The sequence below is a fragment of the Solea solea genome, chromosome 20 (assembly GCF_958295425.1).
Source record: "Solea solea chromosome 20, fSolSol10.1, whole genome shotgun sequence".
Classification (NCBI taxonomy): domain Eukaryota; kingdom Metazoa; phylum Chordata; class Actinopteri; order Pleuronectiformes; family Soleidae; genus Solea; species Solea solea.
The window spans coordinates 17,747,918-17,765,582 of record NC_081153.1 but is presented as its reverse complement, the minus strand read 5'-3'; the positions used below and the strand labels follow the sequence as shown (position 1 = coordinate 17,765,582).

General features: G+C 42.0%; 1 protein-coding gene across 1 annotated transcript in view; it reads right to left on the bottom strand.

Annotated features, from left to right (window-relative positions):
- The window catches only part of csmd3b (CUB and Sushi multiple domains 3b), a 333,314-nt gene extending 327,461 nt beyond the window's left edge, over nucleotides 1-5,853 (bottom strand). Inside the window, exon 1 of the mRNA XM_058618912.1 lies at nucleotides 4,553-5,853. Coding sequence (XP_058474895.1) covers nucleotides 4,553-4,793 — 241 coding nt within the window. The 5' untranslated portion in view covers nucleotides 4,794-5,853. The remainder of the gene's footprint in view (nucleotides 1-4,552) is intronic.
- Nucleotides 5,854-17,665: the final 11,812 nt, after the last annotated feature.

Here is a 17,665-nt window from a genome sequence, read left to right as displayed (position 1 = left end):
AGCGAGACCAAAGAGATGCCTTCAAGCTAACCAATTACCCAGTCTATTAATCGTACCAAGAATATCAATCGATAAGTGACAGCACAGAATGATTACCAAAATGTGCAGGTAAATGATTAACAGTGGCATAATTATGGACAACATTCATCAATGACTTATAATCGACATCAGAGTTGTAGACTGCACCAATCAATCCATGATATCCAGTGATGGGTTATAAAACCACGGTTGGAGGGCCGTATCACTGAGTCCGCCCGCCCAGTCCAATCCACAACTGATGAGCCGCATTCAATTACTAGATGCTACCAAGGGATGACTGATAAATTTCAATTTAGCTATGTTGCAGGAACAAAGCATTACATTTCCATGCCTCATCAATATAAATTAAATTAGCTATTTTTAGCCTGCTAGGTTAATTGCTTGGTCACATGCTAAAGACTAGCCTCGTGAAGAACCAGTTTAATTCCTCACCCCGCAGATGACCAGAGATGGATTACCTGACTGTCTAATTGATAATTAGAGCTAGATGATTGAGCAGAGTTAGTCCTTTGATTGAGTGCTGACGAAATCATACCGTCACTTACAGCGGTGCTATATCGTTCACACAATTATAGCAGTACAGATATTTATGGGATTACAATATTGCCGTATCACAATGTGGACGTTAAAGCTGACTGTTGACGTCTCGACTACAACACAGCTTGGTTGATAGCCAAATCAGTAAACCGGACAATGAACTTGCTGGTCTACTACTGCCCCATGTGGTTAGTTTGTGTTGCTCGTGTCATCTGAACAAAGGATTTCAAAACATCAAAGTCACAAAGTAACACAAATGAACTTACATACTTATGAATGCAGCAGGGGACAGACAAACTTCAGTTTCCAAATAAAGCACTTAAGTACCATGTAATTTTACCACAGGACATCTGTAACATATATCGCCAAATGGCCCGGTATAAGAAATCTCAGTAAAAATGATTTACACAGCGCCATCGCCTCCTGTCGTCATGTGCATATGAAGGGGCTTCCTGTGCGTACTACGCTGCTTCCCCCTATCACAACCACAGACACACATCAACATAGCAACCACAAAAGCCAAAATGCAAAACTAGACCAGAGAGGAAATGCTGCGTTTAATTTTGGTTTTGGGAGAACATCGATTTCGGTTTGAGACCGCGGTGACCGATCACCTGGAGCCAAACTGAAAGCTTCTTCAAGCACCTTGAAGAATCCCTGGAAAAATACTTACATAGACAGGATATAACAGAATATTTATGCACATATTTACTGCTGGACTATTCACATGGGATTAGTATTACCTGGTAAAAGTCACCATAATCTTTACTGACACCATCTGGTTATGATTACTGACATCACATTTGGAAAGGACTAAAATCACTGAGAAGCTCTTGTAATAATTACTTTACCCCTCCTCTCCATGTATGTATGTATGTATGTGTGTATGTATGTAATCCCGTCCGAATAGGGCTTAACAGTGAAATAAATTAGCAAAACATTGTAGCACTGGTACAGAACTGATGAGGCAGAAAAACAGGGAAGGATTACATGGGATGATTCAGGGGTAACGGGGATAAATTAACTTTGCTACGAGCAAAGCTATGCTAGGATATGCACTCAAGGAACCCCAATCACTTCCACAACCAACCAAAAGCTTGCTGCTGCTGCCATCTTGTGGTAATAGAGGCACGATTTATTGGGTAGTGATCAGCTCGTTGGAAAAGTAAGGAATTTTTGTGGATTTTTGTAATATCTTCATTAGACTAACAATCACTTTCAATATTGATTAATCTGTCAATTTTTTTCTTGAGTAATCGATTAGTTGCTTGGTTTCCAAAACCTCCAAATGATTTTCTCAAATGTCTTATTATTTAATGATTTCTTTGTTAGAAACCAGAAAATATTCACATTTAAGAAGCCGAAAAATGATAAAACTAACTATGATCTATCATTTTAAGTTTATTTTACCCACACCCACTGTAAAGCATAAATCTGTGACAAGGTTATATGTTGTAAAGGGACAGGGGTGTGAGGCTGGATATGAGCTCCCACTTCCATTCTGACGGGACTGGATATAACCCAGCATACAGTTAGTGTCTGGGTGATGGTGAGACATGTCTGTGGGGTTTTTCTTGTGTGCATGTACACGGATCTAATTTAGTATGTTTGGTGAGTAAATTAAGCCTCTGGAGTCACAGGACACATCTGACAGATGAAAGAGGAGAGGGGGGTTAAGGGTAGAGATGAGAGTGGAGGAGAGGAAGTGCTGAGCAGAGCAGAGGGGAGAAAAGAAAAGAGTAGCAGGAGAAGGGAAGATGGGAGACGAGAGGTTTCTCGAGGTCGGAAACTTAATTTGGGCTAAACATTCTTCCAACAGGTATTCAAAAATGTACAAATAAAGAGACATGTACAACACACAATAAATACTGGAGTGCAGAGACCTTTTATTATCCCTAAAGATGTCAGTGCTTTGGAAAAGGCACTTCCACTTCCAAGTCAAATGTGTTAAGTAAGTTGAGGAATTAATGTTTTTGTCTACAGGCTTCAGCAGCGTGTCAATCTATTAATGCCTATTTCATTACTTTAACTTCTAGATTGGTTTTTAGAATAAGAATGCAGCTCTATACAATGATTGGTTACCTGCCAATGGCCACTTGAGTAGACTAATTTACCATTCACAGCCAAAAGTGTTGGCTGGTGGCTGCTTTTAATTTTCCAGCCTTTCTCTCAAGGCCTTGGTTTCTCAAAATGTCAGCATGGGACCCTTAATTACACATTTATTTGCCTTTCACTTCAGCCTCTACTCCTATTTATTTAGTTCTAAAACTTGATTGACTATTTAATCTAATCTCCACTGGAATTTAACACATTTCTCAGCCAGCTTTAAAGAAGTCAACTTCCTCCCATGAAGAGTTCAAAAGTATAAATATATTAGAACAGCATTGAGATCACTCACTTTTAAAGTGAATCTCAAACTTTCAGAATAGGCTCAAACAAGAGTGAAAGTCCAACCCTGCAGTCTGTGATGTTCCAAAAACCAAGTGTCTAGATGTTACCCAGTGTCGATTTGTTCAATCACAGTAGAAATCCATAGCGCTTCTGCTCCGTCAGCCTACACACGATCTCCTTACAGCGAGGATCATGCCGACTGTACAGTGACGATGACAAATGGTTCTCACTAGCTTCCACCGAAGATGGATACTTTGGGTTTCTGATGCCGTCTTGTACGATTTTCAATCTCAGTCTCATCCTCTCTGCTTCTCTGCTGACCAAATCTCATCCCCACAATGCCCTCCCATCAATCTGACTGGACTGTTCCACAAACTCACAGACTTCGACATATGGAGTCTGAAACTTAGTGCCGCTCGAGTCTCAAAACTTACTCCATCTCTTTCTATTGTGATAGTTGTCCTTCCTTTTGTCACTCAACTCTTTTTTTTCTCTGTCATTCTCCTCCTCATTCTACCCTCCCCCCTCCCCGACACCATCCTCCTCCTCCTCCGTCTTCTTTTCAAGATAGGCTGATGAAAGATCAATTAATTTCCTACCACCTGACGCAGCAATGAGTGTTTGCATGAGTGTGTACAGTATATTATCTCTCGCTCTCTGGTTTTAATACAGCATTTCCAGAAAATAATCAGAGAAAAGAATCAGAGAAACCCACAAAAAATGGAAAGCAGAGGATGACCGAGACTGACAGATCGACAGACAAAGAAAGCGGGAAATAGAGAGTGTGCTATACTGTGAATATTTTAACATTTTATTTCACCCAAGAAAGGGAAAAGAGAACGTGGGGGCTGAGTGATGAGGAAGGGAGGAAGGGTGGTGGTGGTGGGGGTATTTTGAGGGGTGCAGGGACAGAAAGTGTGTGTTAGAGAGAGAGCTGGAGGTTGGGGGGGTGCACCACCATTATATAACATATCTGGAGTGAAATAAAGCAGAAACATGATGAAAAGGACATGCCAGTTGGATTTTGGGGAATAAAATGCTGCGTAAACTGAGTCTTCTAACTATAAACAACTCACGTTCACACACACACACACACACACACACACTTTGGAATAAGCAGCTCACGTTCGCTGCCACAGCCCGAGAGGTACCGCAAGAATATTTATTGGCTACCAGCTCAATGGCTGTATTGAAGAGGAGGATGGGAGGGAGAGGGGGAGAGAGAGAGAAAACTGAAGCAAGCTGAAAAAGAGGGAAAGAGGCTGTTGCCGGTTCGATCCCTCTCTCCCTCTTTCCTTCCATCCTCCCTTTGGGCCAGTTTCTATTTCTCCGCAACACACCATACATGCACGCACGCCCCTACACACACACACACACACATAAACACTAACTCACACAGACACCTCAGACATCCTCAGACGAACGAGCCCCCCAAACACACACACACACACACACACAAGGAGAGAGAGCACCTTATTTCTAATGACTGCAGCATAAGCAAGACACTCACACAAGACGTGATTGTGTGTGTGTTGGGGGGGTGGGGGGGGGGGGTTTCGTGTGCGCGCGTGTCGCATCCCCTTACCTTGCGCGCGCGCGGAGAGCGAACAGAGAACGAGAGTCCACAGCAAACAGCGCATCGCCGTCATTCCCCGGTCCGTCATCCTCTCGTCCATCCCACTCATCCCTCTCTTCGTCGTCCCCCTCTTCATCCTCCTCTTTTGCGATGAGGGGTGCGCGAGACAGCCGCTGCTGGCAAAATTATCAGCATCAGTACATCTTCCGCGAGCCGAGCGCGAGCCCTCTAAGCTCTCACCGGGCCGCATGCTGCTTCACATCCAGAAAACGGGGGGGAGAGAGAAAGTGGAAGAGAGAGAGAGAGAGCGAGAGAGAGAGAGAGAGAAGGAGAAGAGAGAGAGAAGAGAGGGAGAGAGAGAGAGAGAAGAGAGGGAGAGGGTGACACGCGTGCGTTTTATTCCTCCCTTTAACACAGACTAGATAAATCCTTCATATCCATAAAATGAATTCAGTCAACATCCAGAGAAAAACAGGAGACAAGCAGGGAGAAGAGGAGACAGAGAGAGGGAGACGGAGGACAGGCGCACAGGTTGTCGCTCTGTCTTTAAATCCACTCTCCGCTGGGTTTTAACGATGCTTGCAGTCAATACCTCTCTATTCCGTCCCGTTCCCTTGTAAAAGAGTGATTGAGAAGGAGGCAGAGGATCACATCCACACTTCCTGTGTCCCGCATCCCCTCATCATTCTGATATATCCCTCTTTCTCTGTAGCCTATAGTTTTCCCCCTCTTTTTTTATATGCGTCTCCTCCCGTGCCGTTTTACGCACTATATGGCTCCACTTCACGCGTATCTCTTAAGAAAATCTCCCCCTGTTCTGCTCTGTTTCTGTTCTCGTGCTCTTAAAGAAAAGACAGAAAATGGGGGGAAAAAAATTAACGTCTTTCTGGTTTGACGATCATCCAAACCAAGTCTCGGGACTCGCGCGTCTGTCAAATCGTCCTCCTCTTCTCGTCTTCTCCTGCTTTCCTTCACTCACGAACAACGTCGAGATTAAAATTGTTGCATCTTTACCTCTCCAAACAGAAGACGAATGAATCACTCTTTCGCCGTTCTCTCATTCATGTGGCTTCCGCTCGCAGACGCATCATCACCTGTCACTCCTTTTTAATTTCCTTACCAAATAAGCCAAACAAAAACCAGAGCTTGCTGGTGACGAGACAGTCCTGCGTGTAGTTCTCTGTACTGGTCCAATGAGGAAAAGATGATATGAAAATCCTTCCAGTTGTCAGAAACCTTGGGAGTCATGCATCATCCCTCCTGTGCTTGGTGCACTCAGCTCTACTCTCCTGTGTAGCGGCTGGTGCGTGTCTTCTTTCCTCCCGCCGGTACAGAGATGCTGCCTGAGAGTGCTCCTCCGTATTAACTCCTGCGTCCATTCACGTGCTTTTGGTCGGAAATTATAGCCCAACATGGGCTAGGTCTGAAAAGTAGGTGGTTTGGGCTGAATGCACTGAAGAATGGATGCACAATTTGAACAAAATAATAAATAAGAATTTGATTTGATACATTCAAACCTGAAAGTCAGGTCCTACTCGAGGTTTACTGCCAATGTGGTGAGCATTGTCTAATAATTAGTCACATAGACCAACCAATAAGGCGTAGCAGTCATTGTTCATGGCTCCACTTGTCTTTTGAAATGAAATCAATACTCAGAAGAGTTTGCATTTATCACTCCCTGACACTTAAGCAAAGTGACACTGTTGAGTTCTTCACAGCATGTCATTGATTTTGATTTAGTCAAGACATGGGTATGTTTCACATCACCTGTATCACTAATGGAAACATATAGTATCAGTATGTTATTATATATGTATTACATACGTAAATTAAAAACAGTTTACCCTTAAATCATCTCCTACATTGTGCCCTTAAGTCACGCACTAATCTAGCTGTGTCTCATCATACAAAACCCATAGAGAGGTGACATAAGCGATGATCTGATCTGATGATCCGCTATAGTATTCCTGTTTAGGTTGCAGCCGCACTCACCCCGCTCTCTGATTGGCTGGCATGCCTGCGGTCGTAGCAGCATTTCCAGCATGTGGCGGCATCGGCGAGTCATTGGCAAGTCATCCGTGAGTCTCCACGGGCCATGTCTTTGCATATTTCACACTTGGCAACTGCCAATCACGAGACAATTAGTGGCAATTAGCCACAACTGGCAAAACTCATCAGCAAGAGGATTATTGGGCTGAAAGTTGCGTAGTGTGAACTCGATTTAATTGACTCATCTGGCAACTCAGGCTCTCAGCTCTTGGGTTGCACATATCCCCCTCTTCAACAGAATTTGGAATAATTTGAGGAAACAACGTGATCCACACTGAGTCAATACACAGCATAGGTGAAGGGAAGCAGCGGGTTAGTCTACTTGCTTTAAACTGATCCACATAGGCTATGTGTGCTGTATTGAACGATGCTGTAAAAAAATGTTGTAATTAACCCTAACCCCTAACCCATTTGCTTTCCTTTTTTCAACCGAACTTGGATCACTTTTTTCTTGCTCTAAAAAAAAACTGAGGCAAATAGCTTTTCAGTTTAAAAACAATTCCGTTGTGCATTTTTTACTGTACGTTGTGCAAATATTTAAAATACAAAGAGCACATGCTGGTGTCATAGCGCTGCATTTTATCAACATGTTTGCCCAACAGTTTATGGGTTTGAGGCAAGAGTAGCTCAATACTCAGCAAAAAAAAAGCTGTATTCAGTGTCATGATATGAGCACGTGTTTCCCTAAAAAAGTATAAGGAGAAAGAAACTGGGCTTGTTTCAGTGGTGTAATGTGGTCTACTGCAGTGAGTTTGAATATCACATACTGTGCTCGAGCTTGTCGAGTTCAGCTCAGTCAAACCCCTTCAAAAAAAAGCGCAATACACTCAAAGCAGCATGGTACGGAAGCGTATTGCTGCCAAACATAAAAAAAAGTGGGGAGCTCAGTATTACGTTATAACGAGATAGTTTCTCGTTACGAGAAAACAATCTTATCTTGTGATGTTTTTGTTATAACGAGAAACGATCTCGTTATAACATGATATTTTCTCGTTATAACGTAATACTGAGGACCCCAATATTTTTTGTATGTGTGGCAGCAATACGCTTCCGTAGCATGGGTTGCCAGACCAGCAGTGCAACTGCCTACAAAAACAGTGTGCACCTGATGAATTCAATTGTATTTAACTACTTTTCTAATGAAAATGACATCTTCACCATTTCATTGCAAGAAAACAAACGCTTAAGTGCAAGTTATGTCAACGAACAGTGTTGCTACGTATCATTGTGTACTTTTAAGTAATACAGAAATCCTGGTCCTTTTGTAGTGGATATACAGCGTATACCTGTGTAGCATCGTCTTTATTGTTTGCACAATAAAGTTGGTGTGCAGGGGGTATGATAAGCCGATTTTAACTGAATGATGAGCCAGGGTTCCCCCCCCCCCCCCACATAGATGCATTTTTTATGGACCGTCACAGGAAGTCACAGCATCACTGCCCATCTGTGACCATCCATTTCTTGCTGCATGGCATGTGGTTTTGCTCCAAGGTTATGAACAAGCCGTGTTCTGACTCGAGATAAAGTTGAGTCCTTGATCTAAAGGCCATTTGACTTAAGAGAGCTGGGGAGCTAGTGGGCATTTCAGCCTTTGGAAAATCCAACCAAAGTGTTGGCAGCCAAGGTGAGTTTGAATTATACTGAATGGGAACTAGAATGCATTCACTTGCTGGTGAAATGCTGATTATCATACAAATATTTGGCCATTATTCCTCTTTATCTGATACTTATCTTTCATCATTTATGTTGTATTGCATTATGATGTTTATCTTTATTTTATAATCGCTGATATTAGTCTAATAAAGTAAATTCCAAGCTGAGATAACTGTAAACAGCTTTAGACATAAACAAAGACATTATTCCAGGTAAATACAAAAATGATGTCTAGCACATGGTCTAAACTGCATGGGACAAGTGCATTAGGGCATGTCCGACTGCAATTGTGCGAGTTACACAGCACAAGGTTGTATTTAGTGTCCAATTATCCATAGGTATGTTTTGGATTAACATTAAGTTTTTCCCCTTGCCATTCCCTTTAAAAGCCAGGAGCACCTGTGTCTGATATGTAACTATTTAAATGGAAAAAGCAGGAGTGTGTGAGATGGATTTGCCTGTGCACGAGCTAAATAAATGCAGAGTAAAAAAAAAGACTGAGCTGAAAGGAAGCTAAAGGAACTAAAAAAACACTTTGCTTGTTATTCTGTAAAACAGTTTACTCGCAGAGGGGAGGAAGAGACAGACGAACAGCAGCAGATATGAGTCGTGTAACCTCGCCATTGAGAGCTGAAGGATGTGCCTGTCAGTCTGTGCCTTTTAATGCACAGGAGGGGGCCGCAACCCCCGGGAGCCAGCAACCCCCCTCTCATGCACTCATGGGTATATGGTCCTTGGCTGGTGAACTCTCTGCCGCCACCATCTACTGATCCGCTGTCCCATCAACAACCCCATTAGACTGCACAGGATAAGGAACTGCACCGATTCAATCAGCATTTAACTGATGAGGAAGAGGAGAACGCTGAGGTGTGTGTGTAACAAGCACAGAGTGCATGCATTGTGAATTAATGCCCCATTTAAATGAGCATGAAATACTGCACCATTCACTTTGGACCAGGTTTTTGTTGGTCAATGTTGCGGTGGCTTTCTGCTGCCTCAAGATAGCGGTGTGCCAACAATGTGCCCGACCACACCTAATTTTGAGGCCAACACACCCATGGTTGCACTGCAGGTGCACTTGCTACCTACACAAAATAGGAGCTGGGCATGAAAATGACAACTGCATTGGCATAAGATAGAGCCCTAAGTCTCTGAAAAGGAGAATACTTACTATCACTTCAATAGTAATACAATTTTACTTAAATGTAAGATGTTTTTTGGGCTTTTTTTTTCCCCGACTGTGACTCTTCACAGAGCGACCCTGAGGGAAATATGCAAACCTCATTTGGGAAACCAGTCATGTCACTGGTCAATTTCATTCCCATATCATAATCAAAGCATTAAATTAGCTTCAGTGCTTTGGATTTTCTGACCATTCATTTTCAGTCCAAGAGCAGCTGTGTGCATGTTTGTGTGTGTGTGTGTATGTGAGAGGGAGTGAGTGGGTTGTATGTCTGTAATAATTTCAGTGAATTTATGTGAGGTGAAGGAATATCTTTACAGGTACGAGTGTGCCCAAGTGAAAGTTAATGACAATATGTGAGGTTGAGTGTGTGTGGGTGACTGTATCTTTGTTTCTGTGTGTGTGCGCGTGCATGTTGTGTGTGAGATCTGCTCCCACACAGTTCCTTAAAGCACTCTTCTGCCATCTACAGGCACATGCTCTCTCCCTCCTTCTTCCCATCATAAACTCAGTGTTAATCATCCTGGCATTGGCTAAATATTCAGCGCACGTCCGTCGTCGTTGGGTGTGTGCATGCATACTGTACATACTGTCTATATGAGCATACCTAAATGCTTGTGTCTCAAATCCTCCGTGTGTAGATTTGTGGGCCCTACATCAGCCAAATGCCTGCATGTTCCTTTAGGAAATCAATAAGCCATGTGTGAGGTTCATGTCCTCAGAGAGAGAGAGAGAGAGAGAGAGGGAGGAAGAGAGAGAGTGAGACGAAGAGAGAAAGCGAGGGGTGGGGGGGGATAGAGAGTAGCTATGATGTGAAGAGAAGCAAGGATACTGGGTAAGATGCAGAGGGAAGGATGCATAAAGGATAGCGTGAGGGGGCAGAAGCAAGGGGAAGGTGATAGAAAGAAGAGGGGATTAGGAAAAGGGAGGAAATAGAGAAAAATATAGAAAGACTGGGGGAGTGGAGAGGAAATGTGCTGTGCAAGATGTAAAACAGGCAAGTTAGAGATTTGCAGATAAGGAATGAAGAAAATGCATGGGAGGAATGTCTTGAAATGTATGCCGGGGAGAAATTGAGAATGAGAGAGAGAGAGAGAGAGTGAGGCTAATTAGCATTAGTAATCCACTTTCCTCAATTGCTCGTTGCAGTCGCCCCCAAAAACTAGACACAGTGAAGAGGCAAAAGTAATGTATTCCAGTATGTCCCAGAAACCTGAGAAACTGAGGTTCACATCACACACTTTACCTTCACCTACTGTGTGCTGAGCATCTTGTACGTCTCAGGGAAGGGCATGAGTATCATCAAAGCAACTCTGTGGACATAACTGAACCTATCATCTTGTCCTTACTCAAGTTCAAGCCCATTTTTCCAACCAAAGTCATTCAACTAGTTCAAACGAGGTTATGTACTGTATATGATCATTATATTTCCCAAAAAAAAAGTCTATTCATTTGGTTCTATTACTGTGGATGGCTATATTTTGATCTAAGCAATCATGGTGTTCCATTTCAAATCAAATAAAACAGACTGTCTCTTTAGATCCTAAAGCCAAAGGCTGATAAGAACCAAAATCAGTTTGCAATTTCTCCTCCTTTTGTTGTAATTGTGGATGGCACAATGGAATATGAGAAATCTTTTAACAAGCCCTTCCCACAGATTGTCCTTTGAATTGTGTTTGTCATTTTTCTGCATTCCCTCGAGCAGCAGCGTGGAGACGGAGACAGGCAAAGCTTGAACAGAATGTACTGTATCAGTGACCCTAAGAGAAAGAGCAGTATACTGTTCTTCTGCCTGGTGCAATGACAATTGCACTTTTAACCAAAACTATCACAGCATATATTCCTTGTCAAGTGTATAGTTGTATTTGAATTATCATTTTAGTTACAGACTTAACTATCAATTCACCTTCATCAATTGCACTCAACCTGTTCAACCTGGTACACAGGCAGGCTAAAGAATGACCATGGGTAATATTTATAGCTCATTGCGTGGGAAGACTTATAATTATGCCATCATAGATTGTTCATCCAAGGCATGAGATTCATTATATTGTAGGCTACATACAGTATAATGGTGAGAGTTATAGGTCTTCTTATTTCCACATACTGCACATTGATTAATTCGGTTTGATTTGGTGTTGTTTGTCAGATGACTGGGAATTCAGAAATGCAAGGATCTCCAGATGCCCTATACAAATGTAGACCAGTATACATCACTGTTCCCCATGGACTTGTTTACTTGCCTGGTGAACAATTGTGTATATTCAAGTTCAGGACTGATCACTATCTCTGTATTCTCCATCTCTAAAAGCTGTGGTTAAATACGGCTAAGATGCAGACCCTCAGACAGGTGCTTGGTACAGATTACATGTGCCGCTGAATGCTAAAATGTCATTGCCCACAGTTACCGGGTCCGTTATTCGAGCCTGTTTGATAATGAAGGGCCCCGCTCCACATGAAGCAGCGGTGCTTGAGAACAGCAGGACATCGCCGTCTCCGCAGCAGGATGTGTGGTGAGACCCTGCCAGATGTGTATTCGGAATATTTGACTTGAGTCCTTCTGGGACTAACACAGAGCGGTCATGTCTGTGAATGAGCAAGCGGCTTGACTGCAACCGTGGAATACAGGAATCCCATTTCGCAATATGTCTTGTACAGAGAGGCATCCAAGCAAAACAAAGAGGATGGATTTATTTATTTTTTTGTCGGTGGAGCATGATCCCCCAACGGGACATCCACTTACGAGGTAATTGATAATGAGATATCCAATCAGGAGCCACAGTGCTGGAGGGCGGGAAGGCGGCTGCCTTCGACACAATCCAGTGATTCCCATTTTGCCATACACATTTATGCCCACACACTTTACAAGAGAGAGAATATTTGCTCATCCCCAGCTGCATGCGCACAAGCAATGTTGTTTGTGGGGAGTGCATTGAGAGAGACAGTTTGTATGTGAGTGTGTGTCTGTGTGAAAGAGGGCAATGTTCAAGGAGTGGCAGCATCACTGACTTCACAGCAAAGTGTGAATGGCTTTCGGAGGCAAACACACCCATAGACAAACAGCCACACACACATACACACAGACAGAGCAGGTTTTGGCTGTGATTAGTTTCACACATGGCAGACAGCATGGGGAGTGTTACCCTCAGTTTTTGTGAGGATAGATACAGATGCCATCTGATTTAAAATGGGAAGAGGGAGGAATGGCATTACTGTCAGTGTCCTGCAGAACCCCAGTGTGTGTTAACATTCAGGCACTGGTGATGTTAGGTTTCTCTGACATGCAGACAAAATTTGTAGATTGTGTTATGCCGAGTTGAAGGCTGCTATTTTATATTTTATTTTGTGTACTATATCACATCATTGTAGCACTGAATGAAATATGGTCCTGTTCTTTTTCCATTCCTGTACAGGGTTTTTTTCTGTCCTTAGATGTTGCACTTGTAATACATGAACCTCATTAATGATAAATATTTTCTGAATTTTCAGATTCATATAACAAAGAATTAATAAAAACTAAATCATTTTGGTTCAGGGACATAACAAGACATTTTATGGACCAAACAACAGCTCTAGACTTCACACAACAAAATAGGGGATGTTGTATGAATGGAGTACCCTACAATAATGTCTGCTGCTGCTTAGACTGTAGCAATTTTTACATAATGAGAATTTGGCCTTTGTCCACCAGATTTATTCATCAGGGATGTTTTTAATGTGATTCATTTACACCAAATGGGTGTACAAGTATTAACCAATTTAAAAAAAAAAAAAGTACTTAAGCTGGTTAGAGAAGACTGTCTTGTTAATAGTGACGCATACAAACAAAAATACCGAGCTTCAATGCAACAGTACACTGCATTAGGCCTGCAACTAACGATCAATTAATCTGCCGATTTATTCTCTCGATTAATTCATTAATTAATACATTCATTAATTCACTCATTAATTGCTTAGTCCATAAAATGCCAGAAAATGTCGATCAGTGTTTTTCAAACCTTTATATTTAAAAAAAACTCACACATTCAAACCAATTAGTCGATGATCAAAATAGATGACGGTTAATTGTGTCAGCCCTACAGTGCATAAGAAGTGCTAAATCCTCAGGCCAGACCGGATGCAACAGTGGAAGGGGACGTTTATAGGAAAGTTATAAGACTGACTGGTCATTCTGGGACGAGCTGGTTATCATGCCAACTTCAGCACAAGCAGAAAAGTGCTTTGCTTCTAAGTGAAGGCAAAGCACAAGTGACCAATGGCGTGTTGCTTTCCACCAGACAAACAAAGTTCAGTGCTGAACTCTCAAAATTGTTTGGCATGTAAGCGTCGGTTAATGCTTGCAATAACAAAATTCACATACAGTACAAGCTCTTAGGACACTTTAAACAACTCTCAGAGCAATGCTGGGGGTATTTCAAACCAAAGTGAATATTGATCCAGTGTCTGGTTTCAAGGGGTGAAGCAGAAATGGCTCCCAGCCACCGGCTACTCCCTCACAACAGTGATTTGGATGCAATCTACTGCACTTCATTGCACCATGTAAGTGTGGTCAGAGCTGTTGTGTGCATAATCTCTAACAAAGCTGTGACAGACTGTAGTGTTCGGCCATTTTGAATGAGATGGCCTGAATCTAAGTATTGTACTGCATGCTTTGATACCTCACCTCTTATTCTGTTTCTCCGACACCACCCCAGCTCTCTCTCTCCCTCCCTATCCGTCCCTCTCTCACTACTTACAGCTTTTTTTTCAGTCACCCATGCCTGCAGGAGAGGAGGAATCCTCTAAAATGGCTATTTATCTACATCTCATTCCCTCTTTTCAGTACCTCTCTCCTCTCTCCACTATCAGAGCAAGACACAAACACACACTCAATCATACACACACGCACACATGCAGAGGGTGTTTTGGGGTTGTAAATCCAGCACCAACTGAGAACCTGTCACCAGCCACACCTGATAAATTAGGATCCCCTGTGAATGTATGCATGTGTGACTATGCAGACTGTGTGGGTGTGTGTGTGGGGGGGGGGTGTCTAATTTATGGCTTTGGGTTTAATAGTGACCAATGAGGTCACACTTAGAACATCATCAAAGGAGATCGAAAGAGGGCGACTGACACGGCGGAGCACAGACATGTCTGTCCATCATCTCATGCCACAGAGGGGAGCAGAGAAAACAGCGTGTCATTCAATCATGCCAAAAGTAAAGTCAAACGTTAAAGTCGTAAAGCGCAGTAATCCAGCACTTATCTTGATTCAGAACTGTCTGCAGATACATTTATATATAAATCCACCTATGGCATTTATATGTATTTTAAACTAGCATGTATACTGCAACTTTATGGGAAAAAGTGACTTCCTGTCTTCTGCAGTCAGCTGGAACTAACTCGGCAAGAAGATGGCAAGCAAAAAAAACAAAAAAAGTGTATTTTCGTGAAATGTCCAACTATTCCTTTGGCGGTCATTGTTTCAACATTGTGCTTGTTCAGTGTGTCGTGCTAATCTCAGAAGGCAAATGCTTCTCCTCATTACAGGAGCTTTATGTGCACATTAGAGGCTTATGATCATATATTTTGGCTGAGCATAGTCCAAGTTGACCTGATTGTCCAAATCCCAAGCATGAATATTTACAAGACAGGCTGAGGAGACTCATTATGCTCGCATGGAAGCTCATCGGCTGTATGTTTCTTTGCTTTTAGTGTCCTTGAGCGAGTCGTGCAGCGGCTCTGTAAATCAGAGCCACTGTACTGTGGGAAACATGTCACTGTGCAATCTGCCCAACTCAAATAAACTTTTTGCTCCAATCACATGCTTTTAATAACATCACCACCTGCGATTGCCAGTGTTCAGGATCGACAGGCAAAGGACAACAAGTTTCCTAGCAACAGCCATGGTGCAGGGACATTTATGGCTATTTATGGAGAAATTGAATTAAACTTTTTCATGAAATATGTGCTAAAGAATATGGATATCAGTAGTAGTGGGAGTGTGGTATTTTGACTTGTATGTACATATGACTTCAACTCATAATTAATAAATATAGGCTTCATAATGCAATGTCTCCCCCCTTCTGCAGAATTAAGAAAAGAGGATGAACTTTCTTTCACAGCTTCTCAATTCCTGTGAATATTTCCTCCACGGCTCTGGAGGAACACATATATTCCATTCGAAACGCCAGCAACTGACAAGGCTGAGTCGTTTTGCAGATAAATAAACCGTCTTGAGCGCTGATTCGATACCTGTCACATTTACATTTTGCTTGCACCGCGTTAGAGAATGTGAGATTTAAGATCATCAAGAGAAGGACAATGTATATTCATATGTTCTCCACTCTAAGACCCACTGTACAGGGACTTATGAGAATCACCTGAAGGGAGAGGATGAATAGATGGAGTGTCAGTGAGTGGCAAAGTGGTTGAGGCTGTGACAGACAGAACAGGAACAGAGAGGCAGAGTCAGTGAGACACAAAAAAGGCAGGTGCTCAGTGTTCATCGCTGTTCTTGCTATTGCAAATGAATAATGCCAGAAAACATCTATTAGCTCACAGTTAATCAAAGTATTATTACAATAGTCAAACTAGATGTATGTATTCAGAGCTTTTCAATGTATTTATAGATCAATATGTTTGTATAGGTGGTGTCACGACAGAAAGTCAACATGTCTAATTTCACAAGTTCCCGATTTTAGATTAGTTTTGAATTTTAAGATTTTAAGAAAAAGACATTGTGCTCCAATGTTTGCAGGTGCCTAATAATCTCAAAGTGTTTCATTATACACATGGACATTCAATGCTCTTTGTAACAGACACATCTTCTCATCCGGTGTTCAGGGTTTAAAAGCTGGAAAGGCAGCAGCATTCAAAAATATAGAGGGCAATAAATAGTATGCTCAAGAGGAAATAGGGCACATAAAAAAGTATTGGTATGGTTTCATTTTCTTAGTTCTTCTGAGAGTGTTGTGCAAAGGAAATAGCACCGGGGAGGAAGGAGGTTCAGCTTGACAGGGAGTATTATGATCATATGGGCAGGGTGACCTAGTGGTTTGAGATAGCATCCAATTACTGAAAGGTCATGGCTTTGATCACAGAAAAAGCCACCGAGTGTCTATCAACAACCATGTATCATGTCAAATGGTCCTTGAGATGGATCCTGAATGTGTTCCTGCTCACTCAGTTCAAGTTCATGAATGGTCCATGATGGTATACCCTGAACATTAATCAAACTCAGATAGCTTCTCAATTTCAGTTAGTACCACGTAGCGTACTATAGATCAAATCTTAGCAACCACAGTAGTTTCCACAAGCTTCACCTGGTCTGAAAATACTCAGTGTCAAGCAAATTACCTGGGTCTGATTCCAGATAAAAACAAGAAATGCAGTTATATTATTATAATTGTGCTTTCTGGGAATAAATCAGACTCAAACTCAAACAATGAGCTTTAAAACTTCTTATAAAACCTCTTCTCACCCTCTAAAACTTAAAAAAAACGATTAAAATGTAAAATGCTGTGAGCACATATTTTAAATAAAAGTACTTTCACAATATGGTTGAATATTTTAAGATTAGTTTAATAACAATCACCATCATCTTAAATCATAAGTTTTCATCTGAAACTTATGATTAGTTTCTTTTTGCATTAATCACATTTAAATTAATCAAAATGTAGAATGAGGATATTATACAGATGCAATCATGAAGACAGACAGACAGAGAGACAGACCGACAGAAAGAAAGACAGAAAGAAAAATGCAAGGAGTCTCCCAATGAAAAGCGTTTCTGATACAGTTAATGTGTTACTTTTTATCTCCTAAAACAGAAGCAGACAAGAGGCACAATGACAGATTATGGATTTTGCTGGGTATCATTCAGTGAATCCCCTTTTATTTAAGTAGGCAGACATTTCTAGAGAATGAAGTCAATTAGCCCCTAATGATGCTCGAGCCTAAAATGTCCTTCATCTCCCCCCCGTCTTCTTATCTGCTGGTTACAGGTGTACAAACCTTCAGGGTTTTCCTCCAGACCCTCACCAACGGTTTTAGTAATATTCCACATTCTTTTCACTGTTACATTTGATATACTTCAGGTCGTGGAGCAAGGAGGGAAGGGGCAAGGCTATGACCTCTCACAGTCTGATGGGAATGGAGGATGAGTTGTTCTGCCACCGGGCTTGTGTTGTGTGCCTGACAATATTGCCACAAGAGAGGAGGGGTTTAAAAAAGCAGCCGATAAACAGCAAGAG